At 36.1% G+C, this 19,573-nt stretch overlaps 1 protein-coding gene across 3 annotated transcripts in view; it reads left to right on the top strand.

Moving 5' to 3' along the window:
- The window catches only part of FYB2 (FYN binding protein 2), a 1,416,888-nt gene that overhangs the window by 1,103,662 nt on the left and 293,653 nt on the right, over positions 1-19,573 (top strand). For all 3 annotated transcript variants that reach the window (XM_044085512.1, XM_044085511.1, XM_044085513.1), the window contains one exon: positions 2,781-2,853. In XM_044085512.1, coding sequence (XP_043941447.1) covers positions 2,781-2,853 — 73 coding nt within the window. The remainder of the gene's footprint in view (positions 1-2,780; positions 2,854-19,573) is intronic.

The following is a 19,573-nucleotide window of genomic DNA, read 5'->3' as shown; positions in this document are numbered from 1 at the left end:
ACAAAAGATTTCGAGTCATCTCTGCCAAATCTGGTCTAAATGTACAAACAATGCCCTCACCAGACGCCTTAAACTCCACAGTAGACCCTCTGAGTTTAAATTTCAACTACTTGATCACATAGATCTCACTGAACTTGAAGGAGACATCCCAAATACTTCAGCAAAACAAGAACTTATGTGACAGCTAAGGCTGAACTCTTTTAGAAAGCCTGGACTAAACTGTTATTGCTCATTGAAAAGTAGTAGAGCTAAGAAAGTTGCTGCGTCGTTTTTACAGGTCTGAAGGTGTGAACTTTATTTGCACTTACTAAAAATTTTATTAAGTATTAACATTGTAAATGTTTTTTGGCTTAACAAACAGCAGAGCTAGATTCTGTATAGCACATGCATGATTTTCATGAAAGTTTAGCCTTTTTAGATTGTAACATTTTAATGCCCAGTGTTTGAGCTTAACTAGACATGTTTTGAGTATTAGGGCAGCTATACTTCATGTTTATGTGGTCTTATGATATACTTAATGCAGTCAATATTTTTTGCTACTTGTAGTATTACTATGTTTAAATTTATGTCTTCTGTAGTAATAAGCAATCATTTATATGAAAAAATGCATGTATTTAATATTCAGAATGATAGTTGCACATTTGATATTTGTATTTAATGTTATTTTAGGAATTATATAATAATGTTAAGAGTTTAATGATTTAATTGATTAATTGAGAAGCATTTAAAAGGAAGACACAGCCTGATGATAATTGTTCCATGAAGGCGAATTGCCGAGGTACCAGAACGTGCGTTGTGATATGGAATAAAGAAATCTTCCTTCTATCTCACCTGGTGACTTCTGATTTTTGAAGTGTTTGGATTGTGGGGTTTTTTTTGTGTCTGTACGTGTTTTTTCTGTGTGATAGGTTTTTATTTAGGATTTGTTTTTTTTTTTACTACATGTTCTTAAATAATATGTATTGTTTTTAGCCCAACAAAATGTAGTGTGTTATGTATTATTTAATTTTAATTTTTTAGTTGCTCTTCCCACTTGACACACAAATCTGAAGAAGTTCTAATAGACTAAAGGAATCTATGTTAAAAATTTCCCTGAATATTGGTAGGAAAGATTTCTATGGAATTTTGATGATTTGTTAACTTTTTCTTTTTTTGAAACTACAATAAAATATTTTCGGGAAGTTTTAACAATTATTAATGTGTAACTTTTTGTTTAGTTTAGGTTAACATATCTTGGATTCACAGAGCATGAAGCAGGGCAGGCAGCACTTTGTCGAATGTCAGGGTCTATATTAAATCATCGACTGCTTAACTTGTTGAACGCCTAAATGTCGACAGCTAAAGGTCAAAAACTGATGATGTCAAACGGCCAGTTAAGTGAATTCTTTCATCGGGAAAGAATTTGCTTGACCATGCCAAAGTAACACAAACTTCCAAGCCATAACAAAGTGGGAGGCTTTGCCCCCCCAACTCCCAACTAAATATACCAACTACAAAGTTGCTCTACATTGGGGAAAGGGCAGATTCCCGATAATGGCCATGCAAATTCTTTCCTGATGAAAGAATTCTCTTAACTGGCCATTTGACATTGGCAGTTTTTGACCCTTAGCTGTCGACATTTAGGCGTTCGACATACTAAGTGGTCGATTAAATAATATAGACCCAAATATCACACTGGTGTAAGGGGGAAGGGTTATTTAGCAGGTAAACATGCTAATTGTCTTTTACAACACAGCTACCCTAATAAGCCACTCCCATGTTTTTAACAGGTGTATAAATGGAATGGTGAATTTCTAAACTTTATTCTGTTTTTCAAGTACAATTTAGATCGCTTGTTTGTGTGTTTTTAATAAAGAAGAGTTGACTTGAACCAGCTTGTGCTTCCTCACTTTCATTAGTGGATTTATACTTTGGAAAGTTTTTAAAGAAAATATTTCTACCATCAGTTACTAGGATGGATATTCACAGTATGGGTTTTATTAGGTGCCTGAACTGTAGGGAATCTTAGATCTTCCACACAGAGAAGTTTCTTATCCAAAATATAGCGACACTGGAGCTGATTAAGTTAAGGGGTCATGAATGGTGAATAACACAGTATGAACAGATTTTTTTTTTATAATTGCGTTTTAATGTTCTACAAAAATGCAGTGTTCTGTTCTAGTTTTAGGAGTTTATAAGTCAGTCTTGTATATTACATGAGGATGTCATGATTTTGTTATTATTGTGTATGCTATCTTTGAAAGCACTTCACTTGTTTGGTTCACAGTGTTTCACATCTATTTTCTATGCATTTATTGTGTTGTTTTTGCATGTTTTGAAATATCCTGCGTAATATATGTGAAATTTGTATATATCATGCAAAAATCAAATAATACTACATCTTTTTTGTGAAGTGCTTCAAAGCTCAAGCTGTTTTTTTCCCCCCTGGTAAATAAATATATTATCTGAAATGAGCTATCATGTTAAATTGTTTATTAATGCAACATTTTCTTTACTGCAGTAATTTGAAATTGAAGATTTTCTTTCTAAAAAGTAATGGTTATTAGTATTCGGACTTTAAATCATTTCAAAACTAGGGTAAAACTGCCCCTTCCCCCAAAAGACATATACAGAATTTCGCAATGTCACTGGCACTGTAATGTTTTTTTGAACAGTTTCCTCCTCCAGATCACCATCCTAAAGCCCAATATGTGAAACATTCTAACTTTTCCAGTGATATTAAGCTGCCGTTCTTATCTTGTTACTAATTTACCGCTTATTACTTTTTTTTTTTTGTATAGGCAACAGCCAGGATGGCCAAGAAGATGCATACGCAGATGCTGAAAGTATTAAAGCTGTAAAAAAGGACAAAGGGTGAGACATGCTTTTACAAACTGTGTTTAAAAAATGTTTGAGATGATTATTTGCAGATGTAGCATTGCTGCCTCACAGCAAGAGGTTTTCTGATTGAGTTCTTGGCTGGGTTGCCCTCTCTGTGGACTCTGCATGTCCTCCCTGTCTTTCCTCCTGGTGCTCTGGTTTCCTCCCACATTCCAAAGACATGCAGTAGGCCGACTAGACACTCTAACTTGACCATAAATGTGAATGTGTAGTATGAAAGAACTGCCACAGCAGGGCTAGCCACCCAGCGGTGTGAACTTTGGCTCTAGATGATTGTCATTGTTGTAGTGACACCCTGATACACCCTGATCCATGTGAAAGAAATGAGAAAAAGGGGTTCTGGATGGAAGAGTGAATGGATGGATGGATTTGCAGTACAGGCTATTTAAATGTCATGTTCACAGTGAATGTAATTTCTTTTGTATTGTGTTATTTCCCTGTAAAGTTATTTCAGATAATTATCCCTTATTTCTGTATCATTTACTCCAGATAATGCAACAGAACAATTTTCTCATCTCTTGTCACTGTCAGTTGTCACACTTTGCTCTGAGATGACCACAGCAGTGTGCAAGTAAAAAAACGAAAAGGTTTTCATTTAAGATTTACTTCCTGCAGAAGCACTACAGTAGTATTATTGTTGGAGTTTATCTTGATGTTCTTCGCCTTTCACTATTGCAGAATTTCTCAGCAGTTACCCATCGTTTTCCCATGCATCTTTGCTGTGCCATTACAGTGCTACCACTGATAAGTTTTGAACTGTCAGTTAACAGTCATATCTGTCTCGTCTAATGCTTGGTCCCAGTCCCTGAATCTGCATCCCCCCCCCCCGCACTTCAGGAAGAGATGGAAAAAAAAAAAAAAAAAACAGCAAATGATCAGCTTTCTGCAGCTCTGATGCCCTCACAGCTCTGTAAGTAAAAAGAAAAGGTCAAAGGTCTAATTGCTACAAATCAGCCAGTCAGCTTTTATTGTAGATAGCAGATTCATACATTTGCACAAATTGTATTCCTACAGCAGTTAAATCCATGCCATTCCCTGCACCCCTCCCCCCACATCTGTTCAGGTGAAGAGGAAAAAAGTATGGACTTTGGATTTTACTATAGAAGGCTGATTAGTATATTTGCACATGGACTTTCTCAGCTCTTCCACCCAAGAACAAAAAAAAAAAAAAAAAAAAAAAAAAAAAAACACTTTTTGTAAAGATTGTTGCTTGCTGACAAAATTAATGTTGTATACTGAAAAGTCTGAACTTCATTTTTAAGTGCAATTATGTATTGTTTTTATTTTATTTTTTATAAATCTTTTAATTATATCTAAGGTTTGACTAAATGTTTTTGAACCATTTTTTTCTGTTGCTTTGGTACAATCTAGGATATTTTCTTTAGCAGATAAGGTATCTGTTACAGCATCATTTTAGTAAATATATGACATGCATCACAATGCTGAATCCATTTTTGCTGTCTGGATGACAAAATGGCTTATCTTTATGAAAGAGCAGGTCATGTAAGTTGATAGTTTAGCTTAGACAGCATATGTAAACCAATGTCTGTAGTGTAATGTGTCTATTGTCAGAGTTTAGACCTTGTATATTTTTAAAGATATAAACGTACATCTAAGGCTACATGGACTTTATTTTTTGGTCAAACCTTTTTATTTTTAGAGACATGAATATACCCACAGGGTATAGTATAATGACTGAAATGTATAATATGTAATATGACACATTAGGAATTGATCGATGTTTGTTGCCATGAGTTATTCATTTATTACATGCAACTCTTAAAGCAATTTGTCACTGTTCTTACCTTCATTGTGGTTTCATTGTTGCAATGCCTCCTTATGTGGTTTCTCAGTAATTATTTCATGATTCATTTTTTTATATTTTTATTTTATTTATATTTGTTTACTAGGATTGTGCGCTGTTCTGAACGGACCATTTGCAGGCACAGCCCATGTGAATAGGATCACTTAAGAAATTAACAAAACAAATGCAAGGAGATAGTTAAAAAAAAAAAAAAAAAACTTGTATACCTTTTTACAGATGCAAGGATATGCTGCAACATTTAGTTCAAGAAGCAGTTTACAATATCAAAACATGGATGAAATAATGGAATTATGCTTAGCAGAGTTATATGGATAAGATGTAGCCATAATGACAAAGATGGCTTATGCTACTGAGATAGCAACATATCATTAAATAGACAGGTATGAAGACATTAGAAGAGGCAATTGAGAATAGTTGCAAGAAAGGATACCATGGGGTGAAGACCGAGAAGACATGGGAGGGACATGCAGAGGTGAGATGAGTAGAAAGGATAAGTGAGAGAGATGCAAAGAGAAGAGAAAAGTAGGAAGAATGAGAGGCAGTATGTAAGGGGATGACAAGATGAGATAAGGGGGGATAAACAGGGTTAAAGGGATGTGAGACAACTGCATGCTTCCTGTAATGTGACGTGTGAGTGCAGCTGCACTTTAGATGTAGAGCTGTTCCTTGAGCTGTTGTCTGAAGTCAGAGTACTTTTGGATTTATCGGATTAAGAGCGGAATGGAGTCCCATAGTTTAGGTGCTAGGATGGAGAATGAATGGTCCATGCAATGCAGTTAAGTTTTTGGAGTTGGTAGGGTGGATTGAGATTGGCAGATATCTCTGAAATTATGTGTGTGTGGGGAGGGGGTTGGTGAAAAGTTCGAGTGAGAGCGGACAATGTCTCAGGATAAAGGGCTTTGTGAATTAGTAATCCTAGTTGGAGGTTGTACTGGGAGACATTTAGCTTTGACGCGAGTTAGGCAGTCATGCTCATTATTAGGGGAGTTAGTAATGAACCAGGAGTTTTTATTGGAGATGGTTTGTAAGGTTGGTGACATTTTTATTTTAGGCTGTAGCTATAATGGTTAGTCCATATTCGAGTTGAGATAAGAGTATTCCTTTGCCTATGGCAGTTTGGCTGACTTTAATAGAAGATGTGATAGCTTGTTCAACCAGAAAAGTAGTGTGTTGATCTTTTTACTTGTGTTTTGAAAGTGTAGTTGAAAGTTAAGAGGTTGGTCTTGCCAAATGCCAAGGTATCTAAAAGATGTGGTAGTTCCTGTGGTAGTATTAACATCTTTAATATTAATGAAGCTGGATGCATTTGGCTGTTCTTTGGTTGTTTCCAAATAGCATTGCTTTTGTTTTTGAGAAACTGGTTTCTGGCCTATTAGCAACTGTTTGAGGGTTTGGAAGTCGTCATGGAGCTTATAAAACAGAGTGGGATTTGTGTGACCTGTATATGACTGTGTTATCTACATAAAGAATTAGAGATATCTGAGGATGATCAGTAGGATGTTTGTTGATGAATATGGAATGTAGCAGAAGGGCTAAAGTGGAACCCTGGAGGACTCCTTTCATAAGAGGAGCTGCTTCAGAGGTGGTGGTGCCTACATTTACCTTAAAGGTCTGTTGGTGAGAATGTTTACAAACCAAGGTTTACTTATTTCAGTTAATTTGTCAAGTAGTAAGTTATGGTCAGTTAGAGCAAAGGCTTTTTTGAGGTCAGTAGACATCTCCTACAGGATGCCTTTGTCCATTGTGGGTAGAATGTCATCTGTGAGGGAGTAGAGGGCTGTTATGGTGCTGCATCCAGACCATAATCCATGTTGCCTCCTGGATAGCAGATGGCATTGATGTAAATAAACAATTTTGTTGTAGATAATTTTTTATAGTATTTTACATAAACCAGGAAGTATTGAGATCGGACAGTATTGCAAAACAGTAGTTCCCTTGGGGAGTTGTGGAACAGGAGTGACTGTTGCTGTTTTCCATATATGAGGCATATTGTTATTAGTTAAGCATAGGTTGCTTATGTGAGTGAGAGGGTGGGAGATGACATCCTTAAAAAGGTGAATGAACCAAGCGGCTATGTTATCTGAGCCTGGGTATCTATTTGGATTTAGTCCAATCATGTTTGTCTGTCTGTCTGTAATCTTTTTGAAGTAGAATAGTGGAATGCAAAGGGGGGCAGAGGGTGACTGTGTGGGTGGTAGATGTGTGTTAGTGATGTGCATCAGGTTGCTGAACTCATTGAGGAAGTCAGTGCATGACAGATTGTATGTGTTGGTGTTACATGGGTTCAGAGGAGTGGAGTTGTATTTTTCAGTTAGTCAGCAGACTGATTTCTCTCCAGAATCTTTTAGGTTGGGTTAAAAATGAGATTTGTTTGTCTTGGTAGTCCTTATTTTGTGTCTGTGAATGGATTGCTTGAAAGGTTGTGTAGTGAGGTATAGTTGGCTCAGGAATCTGTAGTGGGGTTGCATTTCCAATCACTTACAATGATTTTTACTTTTTTTGTTATTTTCATTGTGTGATGCTCCACCTCCTTGTAATTCTCTGTGGAATGCCCTCTGACCTTTGATGTCATGTTAGGCATTCCACTAAAACAGTTCAATGCACGGAAGCAATTCTGAGAACTGGGGTGTCTTTTCTTGTGAACATACTGATGTCCAAGTTACCCTTATTTGAGTTCAGCAGGACGTTCAGATGAGAGCAGTGTTGAGGTTAATGAGGCTCCATACAGTAGTAAACTCCTGCTCTAAAATGACTGCTTGGCCAATAATCTTGTATCTTATCCTGCATTGTTGTCTCTTCTTGGCCACAAAAACTGTACCATGCACTCCTCAACTTTAAATTGTTATGAAAGTTCACTTTACCATTGTTCTATTATAAAATACTGTGTGTCTTTAAGTTTTTTACTGAAAACACACATTCTGATTTGCCTTTGAATGATTTTTATATCACTCTATTGCCTGTAACATGATTATAATATATGTATCTTGTCAGTGTTAGTTTTCCTACTGTTGTGCATTCAAACATTCATTGTTTTTTTCTTCTTCTCATTATCGTATGTTCAAATGTTTCATCACACTATGTATGTTACCTTCTGCATCTTGTGTAGCCTTTCTCTCCAGGCTTCTGACAAACATTTTTTTCCCCACTCAAATGGGCTTTCCCAGTCAACAAAAATAATCAGTAAATAAGTAAATAAAGCAAAATATATACTTCTAGAAAATCACAAATAGTGTGGACTCTGCTAAGATATTATGAGATGTTCTTCTGTGTCACTGTTGCAGTATTCTTCACCTTAGTGATCTCCTGCCAAGGTAGCCCAGTGTGTGGCCAGAATACCAAAACCTTTATATCTTGTATGAACCACATGTCACACATATGCTCCCCATACAGGGTGTAGGGCATAAAGGTGATGTAAGGACACCGTTACCCAGAACTTCCTTGCCACCAGTCCAACCTCTGTCATCATTCATTAGTCTAAATGCTTTTCTGCTGTACTGAATACCTAGCCATTAGGTATGTGCCCTGTTGGGGTCTTTTTCTTTTGGTTATCTGGAGTTCATGTCATCCAAGAAGGGAAAATATCAGTGTGGAAGGCATATTCCCCATAATGATTATCACAAACAGTATTTTTTTTTGTCTGAGTGCTTTTCACAACCATATATCCTGTAGCATTTGTAAAGCTTAACCTGTTAGCCCATGGTAAAATGGCAGAATCTACTAACCCTGAGATACCATTAAGTAAGAAGGTGGTCAAGAAATCTAAGCTGTAGGCTGTATTCTTTGGCTATTCAGCTTCCACCAGACATTTCTGTAGAAGCAGGTGATAGCTCTATAGGCCCTCCGGTGTCTACATTGGATTTCTGAGCTGCAACCCCATTAGAGGGTGGCATGGATCCTTCCTTTCACATTTCCACTGAGGCTTTGCAGGCATCTGTTCTGGACATCAAGGGAGGAACCGCTGTTGATCATCTCAGAGGGCCGTAGAGGGATTCTGCAGATTCTGGTCAGGGAAGAGGTTCTGGGTACTCTTATTGCATCTCATCAGGGCTCAGAACCTCCAGTGTTTGTTAAGGCTGACATCCCTACCAAGGAAAAGCAGAAGACTAAACACTCTTCTGTACACCTTAAGGATCCTCAAAGAAAATGTCTGGAGTTTACCCAGGGCCTGTATAATGCCATAATGGCCATGAAGGCTCCCCAAAGGTTTTCTGTGCCTACCCCACCCTTGGACTTCACCTTTTTACTCAGAGTAGGGTACCCAATTCCTCAGATGATGTTTCAGAGTCTGGAGAATGTTTTTTGTCTTACTCTTCCAAGATGACTTTGCCTTTGGCTTATGGTTCTGATGAAGAGGAGTTCCTATTGAGGAATTGTCTTTTGGGGATGCAATAGCTAGAATGATGGAATCATTTGAATGGGATTCTGGATCTGGAGTTCACCATATCTTTCCTTCAAAGTCTGGAGTTCACCATCAACTTCCAAAAATCTGTCCTGACTCCCTCTCTGGATCTTGTGTATCTGGGTTTTCGGGATTCAGACAGTGCTATTATTGGCCTCACTTCCTCCTCCAAAAGTTTTGTCCTTGACAGCTTTCATTTAGTCTCTCCTTTCTCTGCCTGCTATTCCAGGCAGAGAGTTTCTTCAAGTCCTGGAATTCATGACCACTTCTCTTCCATTGCTGCCCCTAGCCAGACTGCACATATGGAAGCTTCTATGGAATCTAAAATCAGTTTGGCTTCATCATTTCTACCCTCTGGATTTCAGATTGCCTGTCCTTCCTTGTCTAAAGTGGGAATTTGAGTGGTGGATTCAACAGTTTATCCTCAACCCAGGCCTGCCCTTTCAGCTTCTGGTCCCTTCTCAAAAACTGTTTATGGATGCATCAGCCATGGGGTGGGGGACTTCCTGTTGTCACCTGAAAGTTAAAGGTCTGTGCCCTGCCCCCCCCCCCCATCAGAAGTCAGACCATCTCAACATTAAAGATACAAAAGCTGCAATTCTGGCCCTTCAGACATTTCACCTATTGCTCCTTACAGGCCCTCTAAAGGCTTACACAGACAATATCACAGTAATGTGGTTTGTCAACAAGCAGGGGAACACAAAGTCTTGCTTTCTCTTCAGGCTGGCTGTTCAAGCCTGGGATCTGGCTGTCAATTATTGGCTAATTCTTCAGGCTGTATATGTTCCTTCATAGGATAGTCTAGTGGCAGACATTCTGAAAAGGTCCAAAACACAAGCTCATGAATGGGATACTTCACAGAAAGGAATTTATAGCCCAGTGCTGGGGTATTTCTCAAGTAGATCTTTTACCTACATTATGAACAAGTAGCTCCCACTTTTAGCTCCCACTTTTCTCTGCCAGACTGCCATGCCATCTGACGTGGAAGATGGATGCCCTTTCTTCCCTTGGAAGGGATATTTCTCTATGATTTCACTCCTCTTCCCCTCTTTCAAAGGTCCTGCAGAAGATTCAGCTGGACTCCCTAAAAACATTGCTAGTGACTCCCTTTTAGCCAGGACAGCACTGGTTCCCTCTCTTAATGCATCTATCCAGGGGCAGTCACCATAACAAGTTACCTCACCGGCTGGAACTCCTCAGACAGGAAAAGAGGTCACTCATCCATTGTCACTTGTCCAGTCTTCAACTAAAACTGTGGGTGATAGGGTTTTAATTCCTTTTAGGCACCTTCTTTCTGAGGATGTGCTCAGTGTTTTACAAGAGACAAAAAAAAAAGGCAACCAGAAAGTATTGCATATCCAAATGGAAGAGATTTTCTGTCTGGTGCCATACTCATAACCAGGACACTTTGTGTGAATTTCTATAGACTGGCTTGGTCTATTCTTCTGTAAAGGTCCATTTGTCAGCTTTTTCTGCCTGTCTGCCCTTGAATCCTCCTTTTGCTTCTTGCTTTGAGATAAAACAGTTTCCTCAAAGGTGTCCTGCATCTCAAGCCCCCCCAAAGAAGCTTATTCCTCCAACTTGGGACCTTAATGTTGCTTTAATAAAATTGACCTCAGGCTACCTTTGAGCCTGCACGTTCAGCTTCTCTGCAACATTGTACCTGAAAGATTGTTTTATTGCTTGCTGTCACTTCTGCTCAGAGGGTTTCTCAGCTTCAGACCCTTATGGCCATCCTTCCTTTCTTGGTTTTTCACAGAGACAGGGTGTCCATTCATGCTAATCCTGCTTTTATCTTCTAGGATATTATTGAGTTGTCTTTGAAACAGGCGGTGCAATTCCCTACATTACTACTACTAGTGAGAGGGTCCTTAATACTTTGGATTTGCATGGGAAGCTCAGGTATTATTTGGATAAAAGTAAGATCATTGGTAAGTCTTTCTTTATATTTCTTTTCATCCCGTGACATTGTGTTTGCTTATTTTCAAGCAAACCATCTCACCCTGGATATCTAAAGCCATTTCCTTTTGTTGTTCTTTTCATGGCAGGTGTCTCTCTCCTTCCATCAGAGCTCAATCCACTAGGGCTGTTGCCTCTTCTGGTGCTTTCTTCAAGGGTTTGGACACAAACTCCATTCCTGAAGCTGGTACTTGATCTTGCATGCATAACTTTAATAAACATTATAAATTAGTTATTGTTTTTAGGCCCAGAAAAGGATTGACTATAGCCATTCTACATGGTTTGATGAGGTTCTTACAGCATTCCACCTCCCAGTCCTTTTATTGATTTTTTGTACATTCCTTAAGAAGAGTATTACATCAGTGGTATATAAGGACATAGAACAGCTGTGTAAAATCTTACCATAACAGTAAATGTTCTTCTCTTCACTGTTGCAGTTTTTGGTCCTTCACTCCACCCCATTTTTCTTTTGGGTGTTGGCTGGCCAAGGGGGTCATCCTTTTCTATCTGCATTTTTTCCTTCTGTATGTGCATAGCCTCCATTGTCCTATAAAGACTGTTCTCTTCTGGGGCAACTCAGATCTGGGTAACTGCATCTGTACATCACCTTTATGCCATGTGATCTGTATGGGGAGCATACATGTGATGCACAGTGCATACAAGAGCTGAAGGCTATGATATGCTGGCTGAACATTGGACTATCCTTGGCAGGAGAACCTTCAGGTGAACAATACTGCAACAGTGAGGAGAAGGACATGTAATGTTATGTTAAGATTTTACACAACTGTACTTCTGTTTTGCTGTTAATCACTACATTTTTTATATATATATATGTATGGGTCTAGGACACAAGCTCGACTAGCATATGTCCGAATCACAAAACATCGAACACACATACACGAAAGCGCTTAACATCAAAAAGCGCTTCCGTGTATGTGTAGTAAAAAAAAAAAAATAATCTAAGTTTCTGCAGGGGGCTTTGCCCCCTGCACCCCCCACGTGGGGGGCTGTAACCCCCACACCCCCCTACTTTATTATTCTCAATCCGAGATCGCACTACAGTTGGGAAAAGGGAATTTTCCCTTACCCAGACTGTAGTCCGATCTACGAAACAGGCACATATACACGGAAGCGCTTGTCGATGTTAAGCGCTTTCGTGTATATGTGTTCGATGTTTTGTGATTCAAACGTATGCTAGTCGAGTATGTGTCCGGATCCCATATATATAGATATATATATGTATATATATATATATATATATATATATATATATATATATATCTATATCTATATCTATATATATCTATGGTTCGCCTTCATATGATCGAATTTCTCTAAACTCGAAAGTCGTAAACTCGAAACCAGAATCTCGAATTTAGAGAAACTCGAACATATGAAAGGAGCAAAAAAAAAATGAACACCTTTCAAATGTTTTCGCAGGGGGGCTTCACCCCCTGCACCCCCCACACTCTCCCTACTTAAATATACCTACTCTGAGATCGCACTATAGTGAAGGAAAGGGAAATCTCCCATTCCGCGCTGTACGAGAAAGCGCAAAATGGAAGATTTTCCATTCCTCCGCTATAGTGCTGTCACGGAACATTCACATTTAAACTGCTAGCATACAGGGGGACCTGGCCCCCTGCAATAAGGTAAGTTAACTTTTTATTTTTTTAAACCTAAGGCTCCCATTCACAATTTCAAGTGAATGGAAGTTCGAGATTCTGGTCTCGAGATTATGAATTTCGAGCTTTCATCCATTCGATCTTGTGAAGGATAACTATATATATATATATATATATATATATATATATATATATATATATACTCTAACTGACAAATGCATTACTTTCAATTTGTGGTCGCACTTACTGTTATAACTGTGGGATCACAGATGTGAACTGCTGTTTTTAGTAATGTTTTGAATGGCAGTATATGTACAGGAAAATATTTTTGTAATGAAGGGGAGGAAAGTAGTGAATGGTATGAATTTATTATGGAATTAGGAATGGGCACTATAATGATCCTGACAGAAACGGTATCAAACAGTATTAATGCGCACACACAGTTGCTATTGGGAAAAGAAGTGAAATTTTGTGCCACCTTTCTTTCTTTTTTGTTTGTTTATGAAGAAAATGTAGTACTAAACTATAGGAAAGGGTATGTAGCGTAGTTCATGAGGGAACAAAGACTTATTTCTACAACTGTTTTGAGAGTGATAGAGGATGAAATGTTGATAGTGCTGAAATTAGATCCCAGAGATGAATGTGATGTGCACATAGGAGTCATGTTTGAAGTATGCAGTAGTATTGTGATAAATGTGTATGTATATGAGAGGGGAGCCATTCTGCAATATTCTTTACAACTAAGAGGTATGCGCAGCCCAGATCTTGGCTTAGTCATCTGAAAATTATACATAAATGAGTAACCGTTTCCACAGAAACAAAACAGTGTTCATGAACTGCAACAAGTGTAAGGTTTCCAGTAGTACAGCACACAGATGCAACCTATTTCACCGTTGTACAAACTTAACACCTTGAAAAGTAGTGTCATATAAATAACCACTCAGCACAATATTGGTTAGATTACAGAACTGAATATTATTGTATTTTTGTTGTTTTTATCCTTTCACAATGGAAGCCCAGGAAAAAGTAAGAGCACATCTTTAAAAAAAGCCTGCTATGCTTCAGTATTTCGAGCTCTGCTCCTTAAACAGCTTTATTGAAAACATTAATATAATAAACAGATATTTTGAAAAAATTTAATAAGTTAAAGTTTTTAAAATACAGTATTTAAAAAAGAAAAAAATTAATGCAATAACTATAATAGCACAGTAAACTATGTACAATGGTGTTCACTATATATCAAATAACAGGATCAATTAATTTTAGTTTGGCAGAAGAAAAATGAAAACACAGAATAGAAGATTAAAGAAAAAGGAAAGATTAATGCATTAATTATTTATCCAGTAGTTCTTTAACTAATAATTAATGTACATTTTCCCATTTGTAATATAGTTTTGTATTACCTGTAGATTTAGATTTGATAGTTAACATTTCTAACTTAGATATTTCTAAGAGAAGACCTTTAAACTTTTTAAATGAGGGAACTGATGAGGAATTCCAATTTCTTGTAATTATTTTCCTGTAGTGGATAGTATAGACCAGAGCAAAGAATGTTTGTTATTATGTATATAGCCTGTGACAGGTGTATTGAATAATACAAGTGACTTTATAAGCATAAAATTGTCTGTAAAAAAAAAAAAAAAAAAGTGTTAACTTCTTCCCAAAATTTCTTTAATAATACACAGCCATAAAATATATGATTCCAATCAACATTTGTTACTGCGTTACGTCTCCAGCAAACATCATTTTGTTTAGTTATCTTACTCATTTTCTGAGGTGTGATGAAAGATTTATGTAAAAATCTCCATGTGAAGATTCCCCATTTAATGGAGGAAATGGTTTTGCTGGCTGACCGAAGAAAATTAACTTTGTCTTTTTCTGAGGGAATAAAACTATTGATTACTGAAAATGAATTCCAATAGTTATCTGAATATACATCTAGATCTTGTTTAATTGCTTTATAAATATATGATGTACTATTTTTAACTGGTAAAGAATTATAAGTGTATAAAATCAAATATCGAATAAGTTTGAATATTGAATTTTTAGCATTTGAGGAGATAAAAATTAGGTTATCTAGAATATATTTTCTAAACTCTTGCAAATTTGACCAAAGTAGAGAGTTAAGGTTATATTCATCTATAAGAGCATTAATAGATTTTGCCTAATTTTTTATTTAACATTTGATGCCAAAACTTTAATTGTTTTTGTTTAAATAACATTTTAGAATGATCTGCAGATAGAATTATACCTTGTGTATAGGCAATAGGGAGGACGAGGAACAACCAATTTTCAAAGATTCTAAACCTAAATATATAATTTTTAAAGGCCCTTAGAATTAAAATTATATAAGCAGATTTAAGCATTTGAATGGAATAATTGGAAAAATACTATCTCAATTTCCATATATATGAATTATTTATTAACTGTGGTAGATGCTTGTTTTTGTTTTTGGTATTTTGGGATACATTTAACATAATTTCCTTCCATTTTGCAAAATACTCTCCATCTATTAGGTAAACAATTGTTTTAATAACTGACGAAATTGAATAAAGTTTTCCCAGCTATACATATGATAGAACAATGCAATTCTAGGTTTTATCGGATGCCATAAAAAGTTCTTAATCAGTGTGTTAAATTTTTTAATAAAAGAGCATGTAGGGGGAATAGAGATAGAATGTATTATGTATAAAATATTTGGAAGCAAGATCATCTTTATAATGGAAAGTTTTTCATCCATTCTAAATAAAATGTTGTTCCACTTACTAATTAGAGTCTCTATGATAGTTGTACTTTTGCTATAATTTAGGTGTAAGATGTCTTTAATATTGGTTGCTATAATTATACCTCAGTATGTTATTTGTTGGGACTGAGATCTATATGTTTCATATTGGTCTTGTATATTATAACTTTTGGAACCAATTAGAAGAATCTGTGTTTTAGAATTATTAAAATTAAGACCAGAACTTTTTGAAATATATCCATATTTTTAAAAATTTCTTGTAAGGTAGGGGTTAGCACCACCAAGAGTGATTAATACATCATCAGCAGACATTTGGATTTTTGATGTTTCATTACAATTTAACCTATATCCTTGTATATTATTGTTATCCTTTATTAGGTTAGCCCAAGGTTCCATAATTAATGTGAATAAAAGTGGAGATAGAGGGCAACCTTGTTTGGTTCCTTTTGTAATGGGTATGTTCTGAGATATACTTGTACCTGTTTTTATGTAGGCTTGACTTTCATTATATAATTGAGTTATAAGGTTAGTAAAGCTATTAGAAAAGTTTAAGTCCTTCAGTAAGATAAAAAGATAGCACAGTTAATATCTAAACTAATGAGTCAAATTATTTTTTAAGGCTTTTACTAATTCAATTAAAGTTATTGTTCTTTTGATATTATCAGAAGAAGTTCTGTTAATTATAAAACCTGTTTGATCCGACACATCCCCCATTCTGGAATTATAGCTAAACTAGGTATAAATCCCTACGTCACAAGATGGGTTGCCAACTGGCTCACTGACAGAACCCACACTGTAAAAGTTGCAGACTCCAACTCTGACCTCAAAGCAGTGACAAGTGGAGTACCACAAGGTTCCATCCTGGGACCTCTCCTGTTTGGTATCTACTTCTCTGAAGTACAGGCTAACACAGAAGGCCTCTGGCTAACGAAGTTCGCAGATGACTGCAAACTAGGAGCCATAGTCAAGTCCCCAAATGATGTGGACATCCTACAGAAGGGCTTTGCTGACACAGATGCCTGGTGTCAGAGCCATGGCCTCAAGCTCAGTGCCAAAAAGTGCAGTGTCATCCCCTTTGGTAAAAACTCTGTACCCATGAACTACCACATAGGCAGCAATCTACTTAACACCGAATGTGTGATAAGAGACCTTGGGACCCAGGTGGACAGTAGTCTCTCCTTTGATAGTCACATCGCCACAGTAGTCAGGAAGTCCTTCTATGTGGCACACCTCATCATAAAAGGGTTCTCATCCAGGAAAAAAGAGGTCATTGTTCTCCTCTACTCGACACTCATTAGACTCATTATAGAGTACAACGCCCCTTTTGGAATGTACCTTACAAGTCATCTGCAGCAGCTCGAAAGGCCACAGAAGTACATCACAAAGAGGATTACTGGCCTCCAACAAATGCCGTACACTGACCACCTCAAAAAAATTCCAGCTTTACACCGTAGCATATCGCCTACTCCGAGGTAATCTCTGCCTAACATATAAAGCTATGTCAAACTCAGAGCTGTTGGACATGCTACACCTAAAGAAATCCCAATCCCTCTGAGCTACATGCTCTAGGGACCTAAACCTTGTCACCACAATAAACAGGACATCCTGGAGGGATAGATTCCTGTTCCAGAGACTTCCCATACTCTAGAAGAGGCTACCCATCTATATCAAGCAAAGTTCTTCATTAGCACTCTTCAAGAAAAATCTTGATGAGTGGATGGGAAATAGAAAATACACCCCGGGGATCACTTCTGTGTCTCTGCTCGACAGTGGCACAGGAAAATAACTTTTTTGGGTGGCGTAAGCCAGGGAACCTTGTTGGATAGGCTTACGTAGGCCCTTGGGCCGATAGCCTAGTACCTACCTATGATCCATATCTACCAGGGATGGTAAAAAATGTTTAAGTCTAATCAGCATAACTAGACACGAACATTTTATAGTCTGTGTTTGATAATAGAATTGGTCTGTATGAAGCACATTTTAGAGGATGTTTATCAGACTTTAGTATGGGGGAAAAGAATGTGTACTTCCAAGAGGGAGGTATAATGTTGTTATTAAGAGCTATATTGAATACTGTATGTAGTAGAGTTAATGCTTTAGTAGGCAAAACCTTATAGATTTCAGAAATTATACCATCGTTACCAGGAGCTTTATTTTGCTTCAGTTTTGTTTTTTGATCTTTCACTTCTTTAAAAGATATTTGTTTATCTACTAATTTTATTTGTGCTTCAGATAGTATGTTCTTTATATTATTATGTATAAAAGATTGAATATCTTTTGTACTATTTGTACTATTAATGCTATCATTGGGTTGGTTTAATTTAAAAAAAATTCTCTAAACTCACTTAATTTATTTGGTAAATCAGATACCATTTTTTTTGTTGGAGAATATATTTCTTTAATACGGTGAAGTTTATTTAATCTTTTAGTTTTGTTAGCTAGTATATTCATGGATCTAGGTTTTATAGAAAAAGTTATACGTTTATATTTTTCAAGCTTTATCATAATTTTATGGTTTAAAATTTCCACGTATTTATTGTTTAAGGTATTTATTTAATTCATTCTGTCTTTCTTATTTGAATTCTTTGAAGCATCAAGCCTTAAAGTATTTAACTTTGTTTGTATATCTTGAAGGTCTTTATCCCAAAAAATTATTTTCTTTTTGTATAAGTCAATAATTTTACCATAGAGGTAAGCTTTAGAGCATCCCAAATGTATACTTCAGAGGTTCCTTGTGTATTATTAAGTTCAATAAAATTTTGTACTTCTGTAGTGAAAAAAAATCAATACAGTCTTTGAGTTTAATTATGTAGGCTGGTATCCTTTTAATTTGTACATTAAATGTGGAGTTTAGTATAAAATCAAATGTTATGGAATTATGGTCCGAAAGGGGACAAGGTATCACTTTTGAGTTTGATAAGAAATCAGTTAAGTTATTGGAAATTAATACCCTATCTATTCTTGAATATGAATTATGCCTATGTGAGTAGAATGTATAGAACAGTGACTTAGTGTCATTAAAGTTATTAATATCTTTCATCATGTATGAATCTGAAAATTCATTTAATAATTTAGCTATAGTTGGAATTTTCCTTTTACCACTGGCACTAGAGTCTTTTATGTCAGAAATAAGTTCCAGCAAGAATAATACTACCCTTTGAAAACTGAACTATATATTCTATATGTTGTTTCACTGTTGTAGGTCCAATGCCAGGAATCCAATACATATTTATTAATGTCAAAATGTTATTATTAAATTGTATAATAACTGAAGGTAACATCCCCTTGTTATCTTTGTAGGTGTCAATTATTTTAGGCATAAGTAATGTATTTTCTCATAGTATGCCCCCCTCCCTCTTTTTGATTATGCTCTGAGCTAATCAAAAGTTTGTAAGATTTGGATTCCAATTTTGTGATATCTTCAGTTAGTAAATGAGTTTCTTGGAGAAATATTAATTCAGAATTATGCACTTTAAGATATTTTTCAAAGATCTCTTATTAGGATTATTTAATCCATTGATGTTTAATGATACACACTTTAATGATGTTATGAAACAATGTTCTGAAAATCTGTTGAATAACACTCATTTTCCCCCATATTTTATAAGTGAATAGAAATTGCCTATTAGGAATACAATTATAATTTACACATAAAACATGAAAAACTTTTATCCAATGAAATATGTTTACATCAAATTCAGTTTTGTAAGATTTGGTGAACATCATAATAACTGTTAACAGAAACGTATAACATTTATTAATAAAATAGACTCTTTCAAAAAAAAAAAAAACCTGGAGTTAAACACTCCTAATTTGAGTGACATCTGTCACCCAAATTGACCATCAAGCTAGCAGCAACATTTATCTCTTCCCTGTCTAAATATATATGTTGTTGCATAATTTAACAAACATCCATTGGAATTGCATACACCAATTCAAGAAACAAATTAAAGTAAATCAAATGTAACTCTTTCATTTTAACTTTTGTCAAATTAATTCAACATATCATAAATACCAGTCATGTATTATATAATAATGCAAAAGTCATAACTAATTTATATGTAATGGACTGCTATAATAATCAATACGTAGACTAATCACCTGTCTCTTTATGTATTGTGCCAATATCTAGCAACACTATT

This window comes from Protopterus annectens, chromosome 10.part0 (assembly GCF_019279795.1).
Source record: "Protopterus annectens isolate FY-2018-M chromosome 10.part0, PAN1.0, whole genome shotgun sequence".
Lineage (NCBI taxonomy): Eukaryota > Metazoa > Chordata > Ceratodontiformes > Protopteridae > Protopterus > Protopterus annectens.
This window is presented reverse-complemented; position numbering and strand designations above follow the sequence as displayed.